General features: G+C 45.8%; 1 protein-coding gene across 1 annotated transcript; it reads left to right on the top strand.

The window, feature by feature from the left end:
* The first annotated feature begins 7,146 nt into the window (after positions 1-7,146).
* Positions 7,147-25,018, top strand: OSTM1 (osteoclastogenesis associated transmembrane protein 1). The gene is made up of 6 exons (XM_040428846.1): positions 7,147-7,604; positions 11,425-11,533; positions 12,520-12,617; positions 13,630-13,764; positions 21,111-21,276; positions 23,552-25,018. The coding sequence occupies exons 1-6, from the start codon at positions 7,269-7,271 to the stop codon at positions 23,605-23,607; spliced, it is 900 nt and encodes a 299-aa protein (XP_040284780.1). The 5' UTR covers positions 7,147-7,268; the 3' UTR covers positions 23,608-25,018.
* Positions 25,019-25,836: the final 818 nt, after the last annotated feature.

Genomic DNA, 25,836 nt, shown 5'->3' with positions numbered 1-25,836 from the left:
TTGGGCTTAGGGCTCTTTAACGTGAGCGGATCCTGTGTGGCTAATCCGCTGTGTGAAAGAGTGCCAAGCCCCGCTCCGGACAGCAGAGACACGTAGCAGTAACATAATTGATAATGCTCTGTGCCTCTCTATGATCGTTTTGCTACAAACTCACAGTGACAACTTTATCTCACTGTGATTTTGTAGTAAAAAGGTCACAGAGAGGCAAAGAGCATTATCAATCATGTTACTGCTCCGTGTCTCTGCTGTCCGGAATGGAGCTTGGCCCTCATTCACGCAGCGGACTAACCACAAGGGAAAGAGCCCTTCGTAAGAAAATCTGCCGCTTCTTTGTAAAAAGGGGGGGGGGGGGGGCCCCGATCCAAAGTTTGCACTGGGGCCCATAACACTCTAGTTACGCCACTGGCCCTGAAATTATGCGCTCCTCTCAGGGGCCCTGAAATGATGCACTCCTCTCAGCGCCCTGAAATGATGCGCTCCCCTCAGGGGCCCTGAAATGATGCGCTCCCCTCAGGGGCCCTGAAATTATGCACTCCCCTCAGGGGGCCTGAAATTATGCACTCCCCTCAGGGGGCCTGAAATTATGCGCTTCTCTCAGGGGCCCTGAAATGATGCGCTCCCCTCAGCAGCTCTGAAATGATGCGCTCCCCTCGGGGGCCCAGAAATGATGCGCTCCCCTCAGCAGCACTGAAATAATGCGCTCCCCTCAGGGGCCCTGAAATGATACGCTCCCCTCGGGGCCTTGAAATGATGCGCTCCCCTCAGGGGCCCTGAAATGATGCGCTCCCCTCAGGGGCCCTGAAATGATGCGCTCCCCTCAGGGGCCCTGAAATGATGCGCTCCCCTCAGCAGCCCTGAAATGATGCTCTCCCCTCAGGGGCCCTCAAATGATGAGCTCCCCTCAGCAGCCCTGAAATGATGCGCTCCCCTCAGGGGCCCTGAAATGATGCGCTCCCCTCAGCAGCCCTGAAATGATGCGCTCCCCTCAGGGGCCCTCGAATGATGAGCTCCCCTCAGGGGCCCTCAAATGATGAGCTCCCCTCAGCAGCCCTGAAATGATGCGCTCCCCTCAGCTGCCCTGAAATGATATGCTCCCCTCAGCGGCCATCAAATGATGCGCTCCCCTCAAATGATGCGCTCCCCTCAGCGGCCTTGAAATGATGCGCTCCCCTCAGCAGCACTGAAATAATGTGCTCCCCTCAGGGGCCCTGAAATGATACGCTCCCCTCAGGGGCCCTGAAATGATGCGCTCCCCTCAGGGGCCCTGAAATGATACGCTCCCCTCAGGGGCCCTGAAATGATGCGCTCCCCTGAGGAGCACTGAAATAATGTGGTTCCCTCAGGGGGCCTGAAATTATGCGCTTCTCTCAGGGGCCCTGAAATTATGCGCTCCCCTCAGCAGCTCTGAAATGATGCGCTCCCCTCGGGGGCCCTGAAATAATGCACTCCCCTCGGGGGCCCAGAAATTATGCGCTCCCCTCAGCAGCTCTGAAATGATGCGCTCCCCTCAGGGGCCCTGAAATGATGCGCTCCCCTCGGGGGCCCAGAAATGATGCGCTCCCCTCAGCGGCACTAAAATAATGCGCTCCGCTCAGGGGCCCTGAAATAATGCGCTCCCCTCAGGGGCCCTGAAATAATGCGCTCCCCTCAGGGGCCCTGAAATGATGCGCTCCCCTCAGCAGCCCTGAAATGATATGCTCCCCTCAGCAGCCCTGAAATGATACGCTCCCCTCAGGGGCCCTGAAATGATGCGCTCCCCTCAGCAGCCCTGAAATGATACGCTCCCCTCAGCAGCCCAGAAATAATGCGCTCCCCTCAGGGGCCCTGAAATAATGCGCTCCCCTCAGGGGCCCTGAAATGATACGCTCCCCTCAGCAGCCCTGAAATGATGCGCTCCCATCAGCAGCCCTGAAATGAGGCGCTCCACTCAGGGGCCCTTAACCTCCTCAGGACCGCCGTACGCAGGATTGCGTCTTTGCGGCGGTCTTGTTGTTCTGGGTGGACGCGCCGGTGCGTCCTCTCACGAGACGCGAGATTTCCTGTGAACGCGCGCACACAGGCGCGCGCGTTCACAGGATCGGAAGGTAAGCGAGTGGATCTCCAGCCTGCCAGCGGCGATCGTTCGCTGGCAGGCTGGAGATGTGATTTTTTTAACCCCTAACAGGTATATTAGACGCTGTTTTGATAACAGCGTCTAATATACCTGCTACCTGGTCCTCTGGTGGTCCCCTTTGTTTGGATCGACCACCAGAGGACACAGGCAGCTCAGTAATATGTTGCACCAAGCACCACTACACTACACCCCCCCCCCCGTCACTTATTAACCCCTTATTAGCCCTTGATCACCCCTGATCACCCCATATAGACTCCCTGATCACCCCCCTGTCATTGATTACCCCCCTGTCATTGATCACCCCCCTGTAAAGCTCCATTCAGATGTCCGCATGATTTTTACGGATCCACTGATAGACTGATCGGATCCGTAAAAATCATACGGACGTCTGAATGCAGCCTTACAGGGGAGTGATCAATGACGGAGGTGATCACCCCATATAGACTCCCTGATCACCCCCCTGTCATTGATCACCCCCCTGTAAAGCTCCATTCAGATGTCCGCATGATTTTTACGGATCCACTGATAGACTGATCGGATCCGTAAAAATCATACGGACGTCTGAATGCAGCCTTACAGGGGCGTGATCAATGACTGTGGTGATCACCCCATATAGACTCCCTGATCACCCCCCTGTCATTGATTACCCCTCTGTCATTAATCACCCCCCTGTAAAGCTCCATTCAGATGTCCGCATGATTTTTACGGATCCACTGATAGACTGATCGGATCCGTAAAAATCATACGGACGTCTGAATGCAGCCTTACAGGGGAGTGATCAATGACTGTGGTGATCACCCCATATAGACTCCCTGATCACCCCCCTGTCATTGATTACCCCTCTGTCATTGATCACCCCCCTGTAAAGCTCCATTCAGATGTCCGCATGATTTTTACGGATCCACTGATAGACTGATCGGATCCGTAAAAATCATACGGACGTCTGAATGCAGCCTTACAGGGGAGTGATCAATGACGGAGGTGATCACCCCATATAGACTCCCTGATCACCCCCCTGTCATTGATTACCCCTCTGTCATTGATCACCCCCCTGTAAAGCTCCATTCAGATGTCCGCATGATTTTTACGGATCCACTGATAGACTGATCGGATCCGTAAAAATCATACGGACGTCTGAATGCAGCCTTACAGGGGAGTGATCAATGACTGTGGTGATCACCCCATATAGACTCCCTGATCACCCCCCTGTCATTGATTACCCCTCTGTCATTGATCACCCCCCTGTAAAGCTCCATTCAGATGTCCGCATGATTTTTACGGATCCACTGATAGACTGATCGGATCCGTAAAAATCATACGGACGTCTGAATGCAGCCTTACAGGGGAGTGATCAATGACTGTGGTGATCACCCCATATAGACTCCCTGATCACCCCCCTGTCATTGATTACCCCTCTGTCATTGATCACCCCCCTGTAAAGCTCCATTCAGATGTCCGCATGATTTTTACGGATCCACTGATAGACTGATCGGATCCGTAAAAATCATACGGACGTCTGAATGCAGCCTTACAGGGGGGTGATCAATGACAGTTGGGTGATCACCCCATATAGACTCCCTGATCACCCCCCTGTCATTGATCACCCCCCCGTCCCTGATCCCCCCCCCCCCCCCCCTGTAAGGCTGCATTCAGTCTTTTTTTTGGCCCAAGTTAGCGGAATTTTTTTTTTTTTCTTACAAAGTCACATATTCCACTAACTTGTGACAAAAAATAAAATCTCACATGAACTCACCATACCCCTCACGGAATCCAAATGCGTAAAATTTTTTAGACATTTATATTCCAGACTTCTTCTCACGCTTTAGGGCCCCTAGAATGCCAGGGCAGTATAAATACCCCACATGTGACCCCATTTCGGAAAGAAGACACCCCCAGGTATTCCGTGAGGGGCATATTGAGTCCATGAAAGATTGAAATTTTTGTCCCAAGTTAGCGGAACGGGAGACTTTGTGAGAAAAAAATAAAAAATATCAATTTCCGCTAACTTGTGCCAAAAAAAAAAAATTTCTATGAACTCGCCATGCCCCTCATTGAATACCTTGGGGTGTCTTCTTTCCAAAATGGGGTCACATGTGGGGTATTTATACTGCCCTGGCATTCTAGGGGCCCCAAAGCGTGAGAAGAAGTCTGGTATCCAAATGTCTAAAAATGCCCTCCTAAAAGGAATTTGGGCCCCTTTGCGCATCTAGGCTGCAAAAAAGTGTCACACATCTGGTATCGCCGTACTCAGGAGAAGTTGGGCAATGTGTTTTGGGGTGTCATTTTACATATACCCATGCTGGGTGAGATAAATATCTTGGTCAAATGCCAACTTTGTATAAAAAAATGGAAAAAGTTGTCTTTTGCCAAGATATTTCTCTCACCCAGCATGGGTATATGTAAAAAGACACCCCAAAACACATTCCCCAACGTCTCCTGAATACGGCGATACCAGATGTGTGACACTTTTTTGCAGCCTAGGTGGGCAAAGGGGCCCACATTCCAAAGAGCACCTTTCGGATTTCACTGGTCATTTACCTACTTACCACACATTAGGGCCCCTGGAAAATGCCAGGGCAGTATAACTACCCCACAAGTGACCCCATTTTGGAAAGAAGACACCCCAAGGTATTCCGTGAGGGGCATGGCGAGTTCCTAGAATTTTTTATTTTTTGTCACAAGTTAGTGGAAAATGATGATTTTTTTTTTTATTTTTTTTTTCATACAAAGTCTCATATTCCACTAACTTGTGACAAAAAATAAAAACTTCCATGAACTCACTATGCCCATCAGCGAATACCTTGGGGTCTCTTCTTTCCAAAATGGGGTCACTTGTGGGGTAGTTATACTGCCCTGGCATTCTAGGGGCCCAAATGTGTGGTAAGGAGTTTGAAATCAAATTCTGTAAAAAATGACGAGTGAAATCCGAAAGGTGCTCTTTGGAATATGGGCCCCTTTGCCCACCTAGGCTGCAAAAAAGTGTCACACATCTGGTATCTCCGTACTCAGGAGAAGGTGGGGAATGTGTTTTGGGGTGTCATTTTACATATACCCATGCTGGGTGAGAGAAATATCTTGGCAAAAGACAACTTTTCCCATTTTTTTATACAAAGTTGGCATTTGACCAAGATATTTATCTCACCCAGCATGGGTATATGTAAAAAGACACCCCAAAACACATTCCCCAACTTCTACTGAATACGGAGATACCAGATGTGTGACACTTTTTTGCAGCCTAGGTGGGCAAAGGGGCCCACATTCCAAAGAGCACCTTTCGGATTTCACTCGTCATTTTTTACAGAATTTGATTTCAAACTCCTTACCACACATTTGGGCCCCTAGAATGCCAGGGCAGTATAACTACCCCACAAGTGACCCCATTTTGGAAAGAAGAGACCCCAAGGTATTCGCTGATGGGCATAGTGAGTTCATGGAAGTTTTTATTTTTTGTCATAAGTTAGTGGAATATGAGACTTTGTATGAAAAAAAAAAAAAAAAAATCAGCATTTTCCATTAACTTGCGACAAAAAATAAAAAATTCTAGGAACTCGCCATGCCCCTCACGGAATACCTTGGGGTGTCTTCTTTCCAAAATGGGGTCACTTGTGGGGTAGTTATACTGCCCTGGCATTCTAGGGGCCCAAATGTGTGGTAAGGAGTTTGAAATCAAATTCTGTAAAAAATGACCTGTGAAATCCGAAAGGTGCTGTTTGGAATATGGGCCCCTTTGCCCACCTAGGCTGCAAAAAAGTGTCACACATCTGGTATCTCTGTATTCAGGAGAAGTTGAGGAATGTGTTTTGGGGTGTCTTTTTACATATACCCATGCTGGGTGAGATAAATATCTTGGTCAAATGCCAACTTTGTATAAAAAAATGGGAAAAGTTGTATTTTGCCAAGATATTTCTCTCACCCAGCATGGGTATATGTAAAATGACACCCCAAAACACATTCCCCACCTTCTCCTGAGTACAGAGATACCAGATGTGTGACACTTTTTTGCAGCCTAGGTGGGCAAAGGGGCCCATATTCCAAAGAGCACCTTTCGGATTTCACAGGTCATTTTTTACAGAATTTGATTTCAAACTCCTTACCACACATTTGGGCCCCTAGAATGCCAGGGCAGTATAACTACCCCACAAGTGACCCCATTTTGGAAAGAAGAGACCCCAAGGTATTTCGTGATGGGCATAGTGAGTTCATGGAAGTTTTTATTTTTTGTCACAAGTTAGTGGAATATGAGACTTTGTAAGAAAAAAATAAAAAAATAAAAAAAATCATCATTTTCCGCTAACTTGTGACAAAAAATAAAAAGTTCTATGAACTCACTATGCCCATCAGCGAATACCTTAGGGTGTCTACTTTCCGAAATGGGGTCATTTGTGGGGTGTTTGTACTGTCTGGGCATTGTAGAACCTCAGGAAACATGACAGGTGCTCAGAAAGTCAGAGCTGCTTCAAAAAGCGGAAATTCACATTTTTGTACCATAGTTTGTAAACGCTATAACTTTTACCCAAACCATTTTTTTTTTACCCAAACATTTTTTTTTTATCAAAGACATGTAGAACAATAAATTTAGAGCAAAATTTATATATGGATGTCGTTTTTTTTTGCAAAATTTTACAACTGAAAGTGAAAAATGTCATTTTTTTTGCAAAAAAATCGTTAAATTTCGATTAATAACAAAAAAAGTAAAAATGTCAGCAGCAATGAAATACCACCAAATGAAAGCTCTATTAGTGAGAAGAAAAGGAGGTAAAATTCATTTGGGTGGTAAGTTGCATGACCGAGCAATAAACGGTGAAAGTAGTGTAGGACAGAAGTGTAAAAAGTGGCCTGGTCTTTCAGGGTGTTTAAGCACTGGGGGCTGAGGTGGTTAAATGATGTGCGCCCCTCAGGGGCCCTGAAATGATGTGCGCCCCTCGCTTTAGCATGACTGAAATGATGCTCTGCACTCATCATTTCAGTGAGTGGAGCCTGATGCGGCAGTGAAAGAGTTAGCCTCGAGAAGCCCCGCCCCCGTGCACACGGAAGTGCTGTGTGTGCTGGGAGCAGGTCGGGAGTAGGATCCAGTGTGCCCTGCCTGTCGCGTCTGTAGTGTGATCGCAGTGTGCGCACCGTCCTAGTCTATGCTCGCTACCCACCAGTCTGCACCATGATTGCAGGCTTCCTGTTGAAGTGCTTGCTGCTGGCTGCAGGGTGTGCGGGCACGGAATGGTTACTGGAGGACACAGCAGACTCTGACCTTATACCCAGGGCCCTATGGACACAGCAGCTTTCTCTGTCTCTGGTGCCAGCTTACTCCCTGGCCCCTGATGCTGCCCCGGACCCTGCAGAGTGTGCCCTGCTTCTACATGAATTTGCTAACAACAGTGCCACCCTCAGCAACTGCTTGGTGAGCATGGCAAGGCCGGTGCGGCTGTGCCAATTCTGCTACAAGGAGTATGTCCAGCTGAAAGTGACCATGAGCAAGATCGGCAATCCTCTCCAGGTGTGTGGGCAACGTCTTATGTCTTCTGCACATATTTATATAGGCAACCTGTATAGGGGTTATACTGGTTAAACGCCCTAATTAAGGAAATTAAAGGGGTTCTCCGGTACCCCAAACATGCTAAAGAGCACCACCCAACCCAGAAGCCAATGTAGGTGACACCCAAATACCTTGTTTTCCTTGCGCTGTCACCATGGAGGCCCGCTTCTTTACTAATAGCGATGAGCGAACTTCTGTTTTCAAACAGGTTCCGGTTATCTAAGAATTCCGTTATGGATAACTTATGGTCGGTGGTAGCGGAATCCATAACGGAATTCTTGGATATCCCGAACCTTGTACTCGAACTCGAAAACAGAAGTTCGCTCATCCCTAATTAATAGCTGATGCCTGGTTTCTGCCTATTCCTATCAGTGTTCTGGCGCATGCGCAGTACAGCACTATGGCTTTGGCTTCTAGCCTGTGCTGGGACACCATAGTGGAAAGATAAAATGGCGCTTGTGAGCTGTGGAAGCTCTGCTTCTCCTCTGGGCCTTCTGGTCAGTGATGATGATGCCCAAACATTGCCCGGGCAGGACGAGAATCCCCATAGGTATGTATGGGCTTGTCAATGGAGGAGACTTTGGGACAGTAAGTCTATTACACAGTCTTCTTTGCGATGGTTACTGCCATGGTTTATTTTGAGAATTTATCCCGGAAAACCCCCTTTAAGCCTCTTGTAGACCGTGGATTTGGTGGAAGATTTTCAGGGTGGACTGTGATTTGAGATGTGGACTCTGAATATCTGTACAATGTAAGTGAACAGAGTTATGGGCACAGAGGGGAGGCCTGGTCCGCCCCTTATTTCCTTATTTCGGGTAACCGTGCTTGTGGCTTTAGGGGATGTTGTGAATGTCAACATCATTGCACCAGTAAACACATATAGGATTGGGGGATATGCTTGTTGGTAAGTTGCTGCATGTGGCTTTTTTTCTGCATAGATCAAAGGTAGAGTCCAGCACTTAGTTTTTTACTGGAGCCATAATGGGATTAGGAATACTAATATGTTGAGTGCAGAGGTGAAGGACAACGTGGTGTGCCCCCCCCTCCTCCTTTTTATATCACACTGTCAAGATTTCACACCGGACTCCATGATAAATGATTTTGCAGGTGGCAATTAAAGGGTTTTTCCAAGTTATTTTACTTGATGACACATCCTGGCACCGCCAGTCAATCAGCTGTTTGAGAAGGCATCAGCGCCCGTCGCCTTCTCTCTGCTCACCAAGTACGGCGCCGTACGTTGTACTAATATTAAGGCTACTTTCACACTCGTGTTTAGTGGGGATCCGTCATGGATCTGCACAGACGGATCTGTTCAGATAATACAACCGCTTGTATCCGTTCAGAACGGATCCGTTTGTATTATCTTTTAACATAGACAAAACGGATCCGTCTTGAAACACCATTGAAAGTCAATGGAGGACGGATCCGTTTTGCATTCTGTCAGTAAAAACGGATCTGTCCCCATTGACTTGCATTGTGTCAGGATGGATCCACTTGCTTCCGCATCATCAGGCGGACAAGCAGCGTTTTGGTGTCCGCATCCAGAGCGCAATGGAGGCGGAACGGAGACAAACTGATGCATCCTTTTCCATTCAGATTGCATTAGGACAAAACTGATCCGTTTTGGACCGCTTGTGGGAGCCCTGAACGGATCTCACAAATGGAAACCAAAAAGCCAGTGAAAGTAGCCTTAGTCCCAAGGGCGGTTTTATGCCGTGTCCGGCAGTAAGCGGTGTTGGGGGCCATGCCGGGACTCCAGCCCCGGCAAATTTGCTACTGTTTTCACCTGGAAACAGACGTAAATGTTAGTTAAAAACTATGCCAGCCAGGGGCTGGTGTCATTTTTCCGTAAAAAGCTGATTTTAGTAAATGTGCCTCAATGTGCACTGTGGCTTATTACTGCAGGTGGGTTGGTAGTCCTTGCAACCCAGCACTTTCACACCTTGGGGGTCTATTATTTTTACACCTGTCTTGATATCCCTCTGTACCTTGTGTCTCTCAGTGGGAAGATGTGACGACATATTAGGGAATTGCTGTTTATGCAGTTAGTTAGTTTTAAAGATGAAACTTTACTGCAGGTGTAAAGGCGTTTGGTAGGGTATATTCAGATGTAGGACTTTTGGCGCGAGTTTCAGCGTGGATTTGGTGGTGAATCTATGCTGAAACTGCCTCCCATTGTTTTCAGCGGGAAGCCAAGCCACAGTTCATGCGGTCGATGGTTCTGGCGTTTTCAAGACTGCGCCACGAATATACAGGTCCATTCTTGGCGCGGTTATTGCACGGACCCCTCACACAGTTGCCGCAGTAGCCTGTTCACGCTTTAGCTCCAGTCAATGTATTATGTAGCTAAACCTAGCGCTCGTCTGCATGAAAACCCTCATCAGAAAGGGCAATAGTTTTGGCCCTGGGACAAAAACCTCCATGTGAACCTACCCTTAAAGGGGTATTCCGGTTGTCAGAAGTTATCCCCTATTTACAGGATAAGGGATAACAATTAGATCGGTGGGGTCCTACCGTTTGGACCCGCACAGATCACGAGAATGAGGGGGAGGGGGGGGCGTACCCCCTGCAGCCCCCCTGAAATGAACAAAGCGGCCGGTCTCACATGCTCACGGCCACTCGATTTATCTCTATGGGAATTCCGGAGATTGCCGTGCGCTTTACTCTATCTCCGGAACTCTCATAGAAATGAGTTGAGCGGCCGTGAGCATGTGAGACCGACCTCTCTGTTCAATTCAGGGAGGTTGCAGCGGGTACAGGCCCCCGTAATCTAATAGTTATTCCCTATCTGTAACTTCTAACAACCGGAATACCCCTTTAAGGCATATAAATGTCAAAAGTGGAGGGACACAGAGTAGGGATCCGCTCTGAATGGCTGCCATATAAATGCAGGGCAGATCTTCACACAATGGCAGATGTTTGATGGGAGCCAGACCTGCCTTCAGCTGATCACTGTGATGACTCCTATATTGGCTGCTCTGTCACATAAAGACAACTCCTGTCCTATTAGGACATGTCCTTATTCCCCCACTATGACCCAGAATAGAGCAGCGCCCCCTCTGTCGGAGTCAAGATGCCCATATATTCCATGGACAACCGGCGCTACAATGCTGGGGAACTGTGTGACTGATCGTGGCGGGCATCGGCAAAATGGCTGTTTGCTGCTTTGACTCCTCTCTGCAAGGGGTTGTCTCATCATCTGCTGCTGAAGCAGTGACGTCATGTTGATACCTGCAGCCAGTCACTATCCTCAGTGGTACATGGCACTAGACCACTTAAGCATGTGATTGGCTGCAGCAGTCACACGTGGTGTATGGGCACATCACCCCTGCAGTCATGTATACATTGGAGCATAACATACCATCCCATTCTAACCATGAAGCATTCACGTGCTGACGACATAGCTGTAACCATGACATGTGGCTTTCTAGCTCTCACAACTTTACATGAAGCAGTTTATTTTAATTTTTTTGCTTTTTTTCTTGGAACTCCGTTTTCCTGTGAGCAGACAGAAGTGAGGAAGATGAGTAATACAAGTGGCTATTAATGTTCTGCAATATTCCAGTACATCACACGGGACATTGTTCCCTTCCTCTATAGCATGTGACATAGAGACACTCCACATTCCTGGGGTTATAATGGCACTGTGTCTTGGGGAGAGGTTTTAAAATATCAATGAAACCTAATACAATTTATACAGCAAATTATGATTTGTCTATTGTTCCCCACTTCACGTATGAAAAGTTTCTCATCGCTGCCTGTCATTTTCTCCTATCTGCAGAATAGCACAGTCAGCTGTTCCACAATACTGCTGCGATCCGCTCGGGTCCAAGTCATTCTTGCGCTTAGTGAATCCTTTGATCAGTTGTGGACGGACTCAAGGTGTGATAGTAAGTACGGTCTGTAAAGTCTGTGTGTAAGGCTGGGGCTACCTGGCCATCTTGTACGTGACCAAGGATCTCAGTGTAGCAGTGCAGCCCTTAGAAGTGAATGGGGTAGCAGCACCACTTGCAGGTTGCCACGACCACAACTCCAGAACCTACCTGGATTTTTTGCAATTCTGGGGTCGCAGTGGTGGCAAGTTGCAAGTGATGCTGCTACCCCATTAATTTCTAAGAGCTATACTGCGATCAGTCAATTTTTGTCGTAATATTAAGCGATCATAAGTATTTCCACTTTCACTTTGTGCCGGCCGTCTAATAAACCTTATCTCTAAATTACTAAAAGGTCATAAACACTTATTTAAAGGGGTTCTCTGGGCTTTTTATATTGATGACCTATCCTCAGGATAGGTCATCAATATCAGATCGCTGGGGGTCCGACACCTGGCACCCCCGCCGTTCAGCTGTATTAAGGGAAGGTGCGCGTGTGCCTGCTCCCTTCTCTCTTTCTGTGCACGCTTTGCCTTCATACAGCAGATCGGTGGAGGTGTCGGACCTATCCTGAAGATAGGTCATCAATATTAAAAGCCAAGAGAACCCCTTTAAGCCACATTCTTATCAAGATAAGAATTGAACTATAATAAGCGTTTAGGAGGTCTGAGATCAGAGATAAGGAGCCATCAGTTGAGCTGCCTGATGGAACAGAGTGAAAATTCAGATGCCACTAGAGTCTCAAAGCTGCACAGACAAAGGAGCTCAACATTTTTAATAAAGACCAATTAAATTTTTTTATTTTTTGCTCAAAATGTGTAAAATGCAATCATAAAAAATGCCCCCAAAGATGTACATAGGCTTTAATTTAGGCAGCTGAGTTAAGGAACACACTATACCTTATATGATTTGCAGTGTAGTGAAATATAGAAAGTTTTTTTATTTTTTTAAATTTTTTACACCCTTACAGTAATAATTTTTTAATATGTGGCTATCTTCCACAGATTGCTTACAGAAGAACCGCACAGGCATATTAAACAGCACCTCTGAATTCATGGATTCATTTGACAGCTTGATCGAGTGCTTCAACAATAGAACGAGGGTAACTCGTTTTCCTTGTTTTAGTTGATTTGGTGTGATATACTTGTTTAGATGTCATAAGATTGTCAGTGTTACTGTATATGTGACTTAAAGAGGACCTGTCACCGCTCCTGACCTGCCTGTTTTATGCTTCATGCATTCTCCATGTAATAACAATTCTGCAACTTCTTTTCTTATGTCTCTATTAGGCATGAGCGAATCGACTTCGGATGAAACATCCGAAGTCGATTCGCATAAAACTTTGTTCTAATACTCCTGCTCCGTACAGTACTAGAATGTATGGGCTCAGATTAGCCGAAGTGATTGCTTCACGAAGTCTCGCGAAACTTCGCGTAATAACTTCATAAATTTGTACTGTAAAAAAACATTTCCCGAACTGGTTCGGTTCCAAGTGGTACCTTGTTTCATCCGAAGTCGATTCGCTCATCCATAGTCCCTGTTATGCCATTCCTTTATTATTCCTACTAGAAGTTATGAATGAATTGCTATTAGCCTTCAGTAAGGGGACAGAGGGGAGGTAACCAGGTGGGGGGTGTACCTGCACAGACTGACTCTATCCAATCAGTGCTGCCATATTAATAACTTCTAGTGCAAATAATAGAAGAATGGGACATCATAGAGACATAAGAATAGATGTTCCAGAATTGTTATTACATGGGGAATGCATGAAGCTATTAAAAATAGGCAGGTCTGGAGAAGTGAGAGGTCCTCTTTATGAGGCTTATATATAGGAGTCCTCTCCTGCATAACGGAAACAGGACGGATCAGTTTTGCAGCCCATAGACTTCTATTATGACGGAATGAATAACGGAATGTCTCTAAAGGCATTCCGTTATGCATTCTGTTATAGAATTGCGTTATGGTTCATGGTTACAGGATCCATAATGCAATTGACCTTTTACCAGTAAATGAAGCTTGATCGAATTTCAGAACCTGAAATTCGCTCATCTCTAGCTATAACTTTAGAATACATGTGCTGTTTATTAAATTGGAATTTGGTGTTTTAATTGCAGGAACCTCCAATACCATCACAAAACGGCAATTATTCAAGAGTGTGCCAAAGTTGTAACGAGAGCTACCGTCATCTGAGCAATTTGTACAGTGATATGGAGCAGGCAAGCACCTTATGTATTGACCTAGAAGATGCTGTAAGTTCCTATACTCCTATGTATATCGTGCAGTGCAAGTACCATGTTTACTGTGAAGATGAATGACATTTGTTGGTGCAGGGGACAGCCTGACTATAGTTTCCTCAATGGAATTAGTGACAGGAAGAACCGAAAAATGCTGCTTGTCCCCGTGATCGGCTTAATCTTATGAATGTTTATTACTGCAGAAGTTAGTGTACATGATCGCACAGTGCCTTGTCTTGTAGCATTACAAGCTGGAATTAAAATGAATTTCTGGGGTTTTACTATTTGATTTAGGCCTCTTGCACACAACCATATTTTCCGATCATGTACTGTCCACAATTTTTGCAGATCGCACACGTGGACCCAGTCATTTCTATAGGGCCATGCACACATGTATTATTTTTGTGGATCTGCTTGGCCATTCCACAAATTATAGAACTTTTACAAGATTTAAAAAAAAAAAGAGAAATGGGCATAAGTATTACCTTCTTGAAAGTCACTACTTTCCTTTTCCTGTAACTACAGATGCAAGTCTCTTTTGGTATGTCACGATTAGCTTAGCAATCTCGACACTGGTATTTTTGCCCGTTTTTTCCAGGCAAAACTGTTCCAGCAAGTTAGAGGATTTGTGTTGTTGTACAGCATTTTCAAGGCATGGCACAGAACCTCATTTGGAGGTCTGGGCTTTGACTAGGCCATTCCAAGACGTTTAAATGTTTCCCCTTAAAAAGGTTTTCCAAGCTCCTGATCTTGATGAGCTATCCTCAGGACAGGGCATCAGTATTCAATTGGTGGGGCCCCAAACAATGCACTCCTACCTATCAGCTGCTCCCTACAGCCTCCAGTGCCGGAGCTAGCACTTAAAATGGAGCTAGAAGCATGGCTCCATTCAAAGAGTAGTGGCCGTGCCAGGTTCAACTCCCATTCAAGGTTGATTGATGGGGCTGTTGGGTGTCGACCCCTAACAATCAGATATATGTACTAACATATTAGCCACTGTTACAGGGAGAATACAGCCCCTGCAGGCTTTTACAAGGCTTTTGAGCATTACTGAAAAGTTGATCTGGATCTGCTAAGACCCAACAGCTCCTGCAGTTATCTGGTCTCCAGCAACCACATGAATGCTATGACAGGGGCTACCATTTCCTGATCTATATATGCAGCAGCACGGATGGTAAAAAAAAAAAAAAAAGAACTTCCCTGCCTTCTCCACTGTAACAATTTGGACTTTTTGTTAGGTCTATTGAACAAAATCTAAATTGAAATCCATTTTAATACCAGGTTGTAATGCAACAAAACAGGAAAAATTCCAGTTGTTTTCAACTGCCTATGCATTGAGATATCTGTTTCACTAGCCTGGCATCACAGTGATTCCGTCTATGGAAGCATGTGACAATATGATAGGTACTATGTCAGGATTTATTAACTAATGCACACAGTTTATACCTGAAGCATTTCTGATATAGTATTGTGGTCCCTCAAATTACACAATATTTTCAACATACAATGTTGTTTTTTGGAACGTTGTAACTAGAGATGAGCAAATTTCATATTTTGACATTTGTTTACGCTTCGTTTAATGGTAAAAGGTGAATTGCGTTATGGATTCTGTTACCACGGACTATATTGCAATTCTATGACGGAATGCCTTTTAGAGGCATTCCATTATTCATTCCCTCATAATAGATGGGCTGCAAAACGGATCAGTTCTGTTTCCGTTATGCAGGGGAGTCCTCTCTAGTAAAACCCCTGTTTCTCATCCGCATCATTGGGGGACACAGACTTGACCATGGGTATAGCTGTTGCCGCTAGGAGGCGGACACTAAGCACACAGTGTAAGCTCCTCCCTCTTCAGCTATATCCTTCCTACAGGGACCAACCTAATCAATTTTTAGCTTAGTGTCTGTAGGAGGTAGACCTTCCTGTGTTGCAGGTCTGCCTATAGTGAACCCGCCAGTTTCCCGCTTGGCTAAACATACTACCTTGTTTATATGTAACACCACAACACCACACCACTAAAATATTAAATGACATCTTTATTCAAAATCCATCTGTAAAATATTACAATGATACATGATAATAATACTCAATAAAAATTGGATCCCAATGTGGCAGTAGGCGGCGGAACAATAGCAGCACAGATCACATGGTCAAAAGAACATAAGATAAGAAAAAGTCCACATGGGTTCAAATACATGATGAATATCAGTCCAACTTCATGTCTCCTATACACATGCCATCAAAGTAAGCAAGTCAAAATGGCTATGGGAGGTACTAAGATGAAAGCCCCCCCCCACCACCTCATTTGATCCACAGGTAGACAAGAGTCAATCCTGTATATATAAGCCACAAATGAAATAGTCAGATGGCAGGTATGTCAGAGCATTAAATACATCACATGTCCCCTGGAGGACGCGGAAGGGCGAAACGTGCGGTGGTGGTACGATAGCACTGCGGTCCGTATTTATTTTGAATTGTCTCCCTTGTTTTTCATTTATCTCCTGTGATGTCTTTAATGCTCTGACATATCTGACATCTGACTATTGCATTTGTGGCTTATATATACAGGATGGACTCTTGTGGATTAAATTAGGTGGTGGGTGGCTTTTATCTTAGTACCTCCCATAGCCATTTTGACTTGCTTACTTTGATGGCATGTGTATTGGAGACATGAAGTTGCAAGGAGGGACTGATATTCATCATGTATTTGAACCCATGTGGACTTCTTATCTTATGTTCTTTTGACCATGTGATCTGTGCTGCTATTGTTCCGCCGCCTACTGGCACATTGGGATCCAATTTTTGAGTATTATTATCATTGTAATATTTTACAGATGTATTTTGAATAAAGATGTAATTTAATATTTATTAGTGGTGTGGTGTTAAATTTGATTGGGACCACACATTTGTTGTGTAATATTGGGTATATTGTTTGGTGAATTTAACATACTACCTTGCCAATGGCGGATATCAAAGATAAGAAGCTGGAAGCGTTTGAAAAATCTGCCTTTGAAGCAGTGGGCACAGCACTTCAGCCGGTGTTTGCCTCTACATGGGTGAGAAAGGCTATGGGAGAGTGGGCAAGTAATTTACGTTAGGGTCTCGACTCGGGAGTCCCCTCGGGGGAACTTGCAGATGTGGCCTTGCAGCTCTCACATGCCAGTGCATATATTTGTGAAGCATCTTTGGACGCGGCCAGGCTCGCTCGTCAGTCCTGTTGGTGGCTATTCGCTGTACCCTATGGCTCTCCTTCTGGGCGGCAGATAATGCTTCAAAGCGGACCCTGACGGCCCTCCCCTTTACCGGCAGCAGACTTTTTGGTAAGCCCCTGGATGAGATCATTTCGGACGCTACAGGTGGTAAGAGCACCCATTTACCACAGAACAGGGGGCGGTCTAATAAGGAAAAAGCCTTTTTTTTTTTTTTCTCGTCCCTTTTGGAGTTTTTCTGGCCCCAAGGGAGCGTCCGATAAGACGGCCACAGGCCAGAAGCGCAGGCCTTCCGTTAAGCCGTGGCCTTCCTGGCATTCCCGTCAACAGGGCTCCAAGTCCTTTAACCCTAAGAGCTCTGCTGCATGACGGGCAGCTCCCGGCGCCCTCTGTTTTGTGTGGGTGGCCGGCTTCATGTGTTTCGGCATGTTTGGCTGGCTCAGATACGTGGGTGAGGGAGGTCATTGCATAGGGCTTGAAGCTGGACTTCAAGTCCTTCCCTTCGTCCCGTTTTTTTCGGTTGTCCCCTCTGGCCTCTCCCGCAGCTGCAGATTTTTTTTTTTTCTGGCAATTCACACGCTGCTGCAGCGAGGTGTGATTGTTCCAGTTCCTGCGCAAGACCGCTTTCCGTGGTTTTACTCCAGTCTTTGTGGTTCCCAAAATAGAGGGGACTGTCCTTCCCGTTCTGGACCTCAAGGCGCGCAACCGTTTCCTTTGCATTCGCAGATTTCGGATGGAGTCACTGAGGTCGGTCATTACGTCCATGGAACCGGGGGAGTACCTGTCCTCGATAGACATCAAGGACGCTTATCTTCACTTGCTAATATGCGTCAGTCATCAGAGGTTTCTCCGGTTCGCAGTGGGTCCATTTCACTACCAGTTTGTGGCCCTCTCGTTCGGCCTGGCCACAGCTCCCAGGGTCTTTACGAAGGTTCTGGCGGCAGTCATAGCCCTGCTCCATGCCAGGGGGATCGTGGCGATCCTTACTTAGACGACATCCTGGTGAAGAGTCAGTCGTTCCAAGGGAAGGCAGACAGCCTGAGCATAGTCCTGGACACCCTGGAGCGCTTTGGACGGATTGTGAACAGACAGAAGTCTTGTCTTTATTCATCGCAGCGATTGACTTATCTGGGCATGGTACTGGACACTTGTCAGGCCAAGGTGTTCTTGCTTCCAGAAAAACTATCCGCTCTCCATCTTCAGATTCTCCCCTTGTTGCGGCCAGCTCCGGTTCCCATTCGTCGCTGCATGCAGGCTCTGGGGCACATCGTTTATGCCTTCAAAGCAGTTCCCTATGCTCAGTTCCATACCAGAGTGCTTCGGCGAGCCATTCTGTGCAGCTGGGATTGCTCCCCAGCCTCCTTGGTTCGGCCAATGCGTCTCCTTGCCCCAACTGCATCGGGCCCTCAGATGGTGGATGGCCTCTCTGATGTTTACATCGGGGCGTTCGTTTATCCCTCTCCGTTGGAGGGTGTTAACAATGAACGCAAGCCTCAGGGGTTGGGGGGTAGTGTTGGAAAATCTCTCGGTCCAGGGGGTATGGTCATGCCAGGAGCGCTCCCTTCCAATTAATGCTCTGAAGTTGAGGGCGATTCGGCTCTCTCTGCAACACTGGGCCGACCGTCTTGGGGGTTGTTAATTGTGGGTGCTGTTCGACAACTCCACAGCGGTGGCATACATCAATAACCAGGGCAGCACCCGGAGTCCGACAGTCATGGAGGAGACGGCGCTGATTTTCATGGAGGAGACGGTGCTGCTGTGGGCGGAGAAACATGTTCCGGCGCTATCGGCAGTACACATTCCAGGCGTAGACAACTGGATCGCAGACTTTCTCAGCCGGGAGCGTCTCGATCCCGGCGAGTGGGCTCTTCACCTGCAGGGAGATCTGCGAGAGGTGGGGTCAGCCGGATGTGGATCTCATGGCCTCACGGTTCCACAACAAGGTCAAGGACTTTGTCGCGTGGTCTAGGGACCCCAGGGCCCTGGCATGCGATGCACTGGTGATGCCATAGTCGGTTCACGTTTCCTTACGTGTTCCTGCCTCTTCTGCTCATTCCGTGGCTTCTCAGGAAAATCAGATTCGAGGGGCTCTCTGTTATTCTCGTGGCCCCAGATTGGCCGCGCAGGGTGTGGCACGCATCCCTAGTCGCACTTCTCGCAGATGAACCTTGGCGTCTTCCTCTTCGGGATGACTTGCTGTCTAAGGGGCCGATCTTCCACCTGAATTTAGGGTCGCTACATTTAACCGCATGGCTGTTGAAGCCACCGTACTGAAGGCTCAGGGTTTTTCAGATGTAGTGGTCCAGACTATGATTCGTGCCAGGAAGCCGTCGTCTTCCAGAATCTACCCCCGGACTTGGAATTCCTACTTTAGTTGGTGCGAGCAGAGACAGCTGTCTCCCGTTCATTTTTCTTTGCCGCCACTTTTGGCTGTCCTGCAGTCGGGCATGGACTTGGGGCTGGCTCTCGGCTCTCTCAAAGGGCAAGTGTCGACTCTCTCCATTCTTTTTCAGCGAAATTTAGCTTTGCTTTCGGAGGTTTGGACTTTTCTGCAGTGGGTGGCGCATGCTGCACCCCCCTTCCGTCCTCCATTGGATCCTTGGGATCTTAATCTAGTGCTCAACGCTCTCCAATCTTCTCCGTTTGAGCCTTTGCAGCAGGTGTCGCTGCGCTTCCTGTCTTATAAGGTGGCTTTTTTGGTTGCAATTACTTCTATCCGTAGAGTGTCGGAACTCGCGGCTCTGTCATGTCGGTCGCCCTTCCTGATCCTCCATCAGGATAAGGTTGTCCTTCGCCCTGTGCAGTCCTTCTTGCCGAAGGTGGTGTCGACATTCCATCTAAATGAGATTATTCTTCCTTCAATTTGTTCGGACCCGTCTCATCATCGAGAACAGTCGCTCTGGATCTGGTGCGTGCAGTGCTTATCTATCTGTCACAGACGGCATCTTTCAAGCGGACGGATTCCTTGTTCGCGATTCCAGAGGGGCCGAGACATGGGCTGGCAGCGTCAAAGACTTCCATTTCCAGATGGATTAGTTTGGCTATCGTGGAAGAGTACCGCGTTAAGGAACGGGCCCAGCCCTTCCAGGTGACTGCTCATTTTGCTCAGGCAGTGGGAGCCTCTTGGGCGGGGCATCATGGGGGCTTCGGCCCTTCAGGTGTGCAAGGCGGCAACCTGGTCGTCTTTGCATACTTTTTCTAAGTTTTACATAGTGCACACCTTTGCACCTTCTGACGCTTCTTTGGGGCGTAGAGTTTTGCAAATAGCGGTTCTTTGATTGGCAGGGGGTTGTAGTTAAGCCCACCCCCAGGGACTGCTCTGCAACGTCCCATGGTCAAAGCCTGTGTCCCCCAATGAGACGGATGAGAAAACTAGATTTTTGTACTTTCCGTAAAATATGTTTCTCTTTCGTTCATTGGGGGACACAGCTCCCACCCAGTTTTTTGTTTATGGGCCTTTTCAGGCCTGTATGGTTCTGGGTTTGTACATCATGTAATTTTACTTGTGTCTGGCTTCTCCTACTGCTTTTGCACTAAATTGATTAGCTTGGTCCCTGTAGGAAGGATATAGCTGAAGAGGGAGGAGCTTACACTGCGTGCTTAGTGTCCGCCTCCTAGCGGCAACAGCTATACCCATGGTCAAGTCTGTGTCCCCCAATGAACGAAAGAGAAACAGATTTTATGGTAAGTACAAAAATCTAGTTATTACTGAAGTGCATATGCTGATGGCTTTCTAGCAGTGCCCCCTACAGTACAGTGCTGTACTATATGCTCTATATTGCCTCTGTGCCAGGATGAGCTGCTCCTTTGGACATCAGGTGAGTTCAGCTTCTTTTTATTTTCTGATACACTTTGTACTATGCAGGACCCTGAAGAAGAAAGTGATTTACAGCTTCCAGCATCTATGACTGACCTTTTTAAGTACCGTAAGTCCTTGCTTTAACTCTAATAATTATTTGCTTTGTTTTTCATTTTCATTTCTTTCCTATTTTGTGGCTGGTGTCCATTGTTATGCTCCCAATACAATACAATATTTTCAAATTACAGCGGTCGTCCGAGAACCAATTAATATTGGAACTGGATGGAGCACTTTTTATGGATACAGTACAGTTTTACAACACTGGTGGGCTAATCGTACATTTGTTCTTTCAGATGAACAGCACTCGCAAACTGTGGAGTAGAACTTTCAACTGCACGTTACCCTGTACTGATACTGTCCCGGTGATTGCAGTGTCAGCATTTATCCTATTCCTACCAGTGGTCTTTTATCTCAGCAGCTTCCTTCACTCGGAGCAAAAGAAGCGCAAGCTCATATTGCGTAAGTATTTCCTGCAGATGGAACGGAAACAGCAAAAACTTCTGGCTGTTTAATAAAAGCTGAGCTTCATTATTCTCTCCTCCTTATTATGTTTTATTTGCAGAGTAAGATAATACTGATTTCAGTTTTTCATGCTTTTGAATCCCTATGCAACCAATAGTTTATTATTATTATTATTATTATTATTATTATTACATTCACAACTACTATTACTAGCATGATTACACGCTAACAATACATTATATTACACACTGAACGACTCACAGAATTTCTGACCAGCTGAAAGGATTCATGTGACTTGGTCAGACTCCTTTTAAAGCTGTATTGGATCAGTTAGGTTCCCTCTTGGACGTTAGGCCAGCTGGTCACGGTGTTGGGCTGATGTTTTGGCCAGAAGTTTGTGTTGTAGCATTAGGTATAATAAGTTATAATGCAGAGCGTGCTACAGTATATACATTACTGGAGAAGAGTCTAGTGGCATCCGCCGCATGCGCAGTGTGCCAAGGCTCGTGTACCTCACTTCACTGCGCGTGTGCCACATGCTGTTAGACTCTTCTCTGGTTAAGTGCATACAGCACACACTATATTAGAAATTCTTTCTTTATGCTACAACAGAGACTTTTGGCAGGGAGTGTATTAGCAGTATAACGATGTGACAAGTTCCCTTTAAGCTGTAAACTGGTTAGTAGGTGTTTTTAGAATTCTTGTATTGATTTTTGTGGGACTTGCCATCCCACCACTATGAACAAGTGTATAACATGTGCTTTGTCTGATTGGATGTTTTTTTTGTTTTGTTTAATGTAGACCCACTGTGTTACTGAACAGATTTGTCTTAGACATTGCTCTTAGGAGTACACACACACACACACACACACACACACACACAGTGCTTGGCACCAAGTGAACAGACAAGTGGGAGGGAGGTCGGAGGACATGCAGAGGTCAGGGCAGACAGAGTTTGTTCAATCCGATAAGCAGGCAGAAGGTCAGGATAGGTGGCACAGGGTCAATACGAAAGTCAGGCAGGACAGTGTAGATCTGGCAGAGGTCAGAGACAGGAGGTCAAGACAATACAATAGTGCACCTACTCAGGACTACACAAGCTAACCACCTATTACTTAGACATCCTCCCATAGGGGAAGGCACCTTAAATAACCCAGGAAAGGCCATGCATACTGGCCATTTAAGAGCCAAGGAGAGTGGATGTGTTCCCTATGAGAGCAGGGGGTAGTAGGCAGAAGCAGGAAGGCTAGAAGCCTGCAGAGCTACACACATTAAAGCGACCAACCCCGCTGGGCGGGAGCAGAGGTATCCCGGCAATCTGTGGGCACCGGCGGCACAGCTCTAGGTGTGAGTATTCTGGCGATTGTGCCCATGAGCACGGACCACTGGGATTTCAATTTTTTTAAATTGGGAGAACATTCATTCCAATGCTGACAACTAGAGAGAGTCCTGTTTACATGCTGCTTTCACTATAATTTTACTTGTCTGTTCATGCATATCTTATAACTTCTGTTTCGAAGTTATAAGAAGTGCTAAAAAAATTACTCGGCCTTAAAATCTCCATAGGTATGAATTTAAATGAGCTGGAAACATTTAATTGTCCAAAGGAGTTGTCCAAGTTAAATAAAAACCTGGATAGCAACAGTGAGTGGTCATACTTGCCACTTTTCTCCCCTGCTGCTTCCAGTGTCATGTCAGTGCTGCGGGACTAGGGCATCAACTTTCTGACTGCAGCAGTGACATCCCGTGCACGCCAAGTCACTATGCAGCTAGTCACAGACCTCAACAGTATATGGTACTTGACTGCTGAAGCCAGGGACGTCCAGAAAAAACGGACAATGGCTGAGAGGATCAGAGCGCAACGCAGCAAATGGCAAGGGAGTAGAATGGAAAGTATGATTTATTTTGCTATTTTATTACATGCTGCTGCTGCCCAGGCTTTTATTTACCTCGGACATCCCCCTTAAAGCATCTATCTTAATGTACACATTTGAATTGCCTTAGTGTTATATTTGTTTGTGTAGCTTGCAGGGAGCGCATCCACACAGCTATGGCATCAGTTTATCCCTTATGAAACTATTTAGGTTGGCGAGCCTACTGTAGGTGGGCACCACGCAAAAGACACATCACCTAACAGTCTAATGTCTGTGGCCTGCTGTAGGATAAGAGGAACACATGAGATCCGTTTGTGTCTGTTACATAAATGTGTGGTCTGATATTTCTTGTCTGAAGTTTCTCCGTTTATATTGAAATTTATATTCTTCTATTTCAGCCAATAGATTTAAGTCCTCTGCCAATGAATCGAACATACAGGACAAGCAGAACTGAGCATGACTCTGAGAAGGATGGAGCATTTGCACTGGAAGACACGTACACTGTAGCTTTTCTGTAAACTGATGCATTCTATGCAAGACCTTAAGAAGATTTAATTTTTCTTAGACTCATGACTCTGTCTCACACTAGGCCCTCTACTGCTGAGGGAAGAGTGACTTATGTGAATTATGTAGATATATACAGATTTTTATGCCATTTTTTTGTTTTTCTTGATGATAGGATTGTTACACGAGTTTAATACGCTGATGCTACCTTTACTTTCTGCAGAGAAAAATGCAGATTGCTGTGGTTTACATGGTATAGGTCTGTGGCTAGTTATATACGGTACTATTTTTGTCGGGTCAAGACTATTTTTGTGGAACATGGCAACTATTTAATGCATATTGGGCTTGACAGTCCTCTGAGGTGTGTCCCATTTGGGCAGATGAAGATTGATCAAGTAGGAATTTAACCCATAAAATCCTTTGTGTTCCCAAGAGATAGTGCTCATGCACACAACCCGCAAGATACGGAGCAGAAGCGATACGGAGCACTTCCATGGTTTACCTTACATTAATTGGGTTTTGGTTTATCAGACCCCTAAGCATTTTTTTACGACTGTAAGGTCAGCAATTTTACGACTGTAAGATCAGCAATTTTATGCTTTACTGCTGTGTTCCTCTTGTGATGCTGGCTCAGTATATCATTCCAGCGATGCATTTCTAGATTGCTGCCATTATAAAGGTAAAGGTGGTAAATACATCTTATTTGTACTTCTATGACAAGACTTTGAAACAAGGCAGTGAGATCATTGCAGGGGATGGAGGTTTGTGTTGACATCCACTCTGCTCCAATTTCAGCTCCGCTGGATTAGCTGGGCTGCTGCCTACCGTGCAGACTCTGAAAGTATTACCTTGATTTGGTGAATCATATGATTGAGAGCTGTTCAAAGCAATCTTTCATTTATGCTAATAAAAGCTGGTTTACATCTGCCAAGTTACAGAATGACAGCTTTGATTCTGTAATCAGTGGCTTTTTGAGCACATTCATGCTAAGTAGGGCTGAAAGTCATTACTACAGGATAGGGCAGTTAAGAGCTTTAGTGGTGAAGCAGCTTTCATTTACTTTCCTGGCTTTGTAGCCAATTAAAATCATTCAAAAACGGCTTAGATTTCTTAAATTTTGCAAAAAAAAAATAATTTTTAAGTATTTTGAAGAAATAGTTATTTAGCTAAACTATTGTTATCTGCCTTGCTGTTAGGTTGTTATGCTATTCTTTATTTTTGTGTTAGTTTCATTTTTTTTATATGTACAAAATATATATTTGTGACCACTACGCATATTCTTCTATTGTTATTTAAAACAAGAATGGTTTTAATAGTGTACAGGATATGTTGCACACAATAAAAATGGAGGAATCGCGGTTTTTGGGATTGTTTTATCTTACAAGCTACTGAAGATGCATGGTAAACAGAGTGTGCTAAATGCCTGGCTATGGCTGAGGTTCATTCTGTCATTTGTACTTAATTTTCACTTCACACTGGCGATATCCATCTCTTATCTTGGATTCAGTCTAGTAAATGACAAGTACCGGTAATGAGAGCTTGCTGCCCCTGGACCAAGAGGGTCTTATACTTGAATGATTTAAAGGCTATAGACAACTTCAGGGGTCATTTTTATTGTTGCATTTTACTCATATTGGACTAAAAATCATTTTTTCAATTGCTCTTTATTAAAAAAACAAAAACTATTGAAGTGTTTTTTTTTGTTTTTTGTTTTTTTTCTTCTATGGCCTTTGCCTTCAGTATATCTGCATACATCTTGCTTTCTGTTTTACAGGGAATTGCTGACAACTCAATGTGTATCCCTTATCTCTGAACTTTTGACAGCTCATAAACGTGCATTTGAAGGGGTTGTCTCACTTCATTAAGTGACATTTATCATGTAGAGAAAGTTAATACAAGCCACTTACTAATGTATTATTACCTATATTGCTTCCTTTGCTGGCTGGATTTATTTTTCAATCACATTATACACTGCTCGTTTCAATGGTTACAGACCACCCTGCAATCAATCAGTGGTGGCCGTGCTTGCACACTATAGGACAGGGATCAGCAACCTCCGGCGCTACAACTGTTCTGAAACTACAACTCCCAGAATCCTCCTTTCACTTCCGTGTGAGAGTTACAAGAACAGCACAGTAAGTTTGCATGCTGGGAGTTGTAGTTTCGCAGCAGCTGGAGT

The sequence above is a fragment of the Bufo bufo genome, chromosome 4 (genome assembly GCF_905171765.1).
Source record: "Bufo bufo chromosome 4, aBufBuf1.1, whole genome shotgun sequence".
Lineage (NCBI taxonomy): Eukaryota > Metazoa > Chordata > Amphibia > Anura > Bufonidae > Bufo > Bufo bufo.
Note: the sequence above shows the minus strand (reverse complement) of the source record. Positions and strands in the feature narration are given on the sequence as shown.

What these genes read in the sequence shown, in the direction of transcription:
- OSTM1 (XM_040428846.1), top strand. Translation starts at nt 7,269, where the DNA reads ATGATTGCAGGCTTCCTGTTGAAGTGCTTGCTGCTGGCTGCAGGGTGT. An exon ending in AGATCGGCAATCCTCTCCAG is followed by an intron (nt 7,605 to 11,424) that starts GTGTGTGGGCAA and finishes TCCTATCTGCAG; the next exon opens with AATAGCACAGTCAGCTGTTC. An exon ending in GAAGCGCAAGCTCATATTGC is followed by an intron (nt 21,277 to 23,551) that starts GTAAGTATTTCC and finishes CTTCTATTTCAG; the next exon opens with CCAATAGATTTAAGTCCTCT.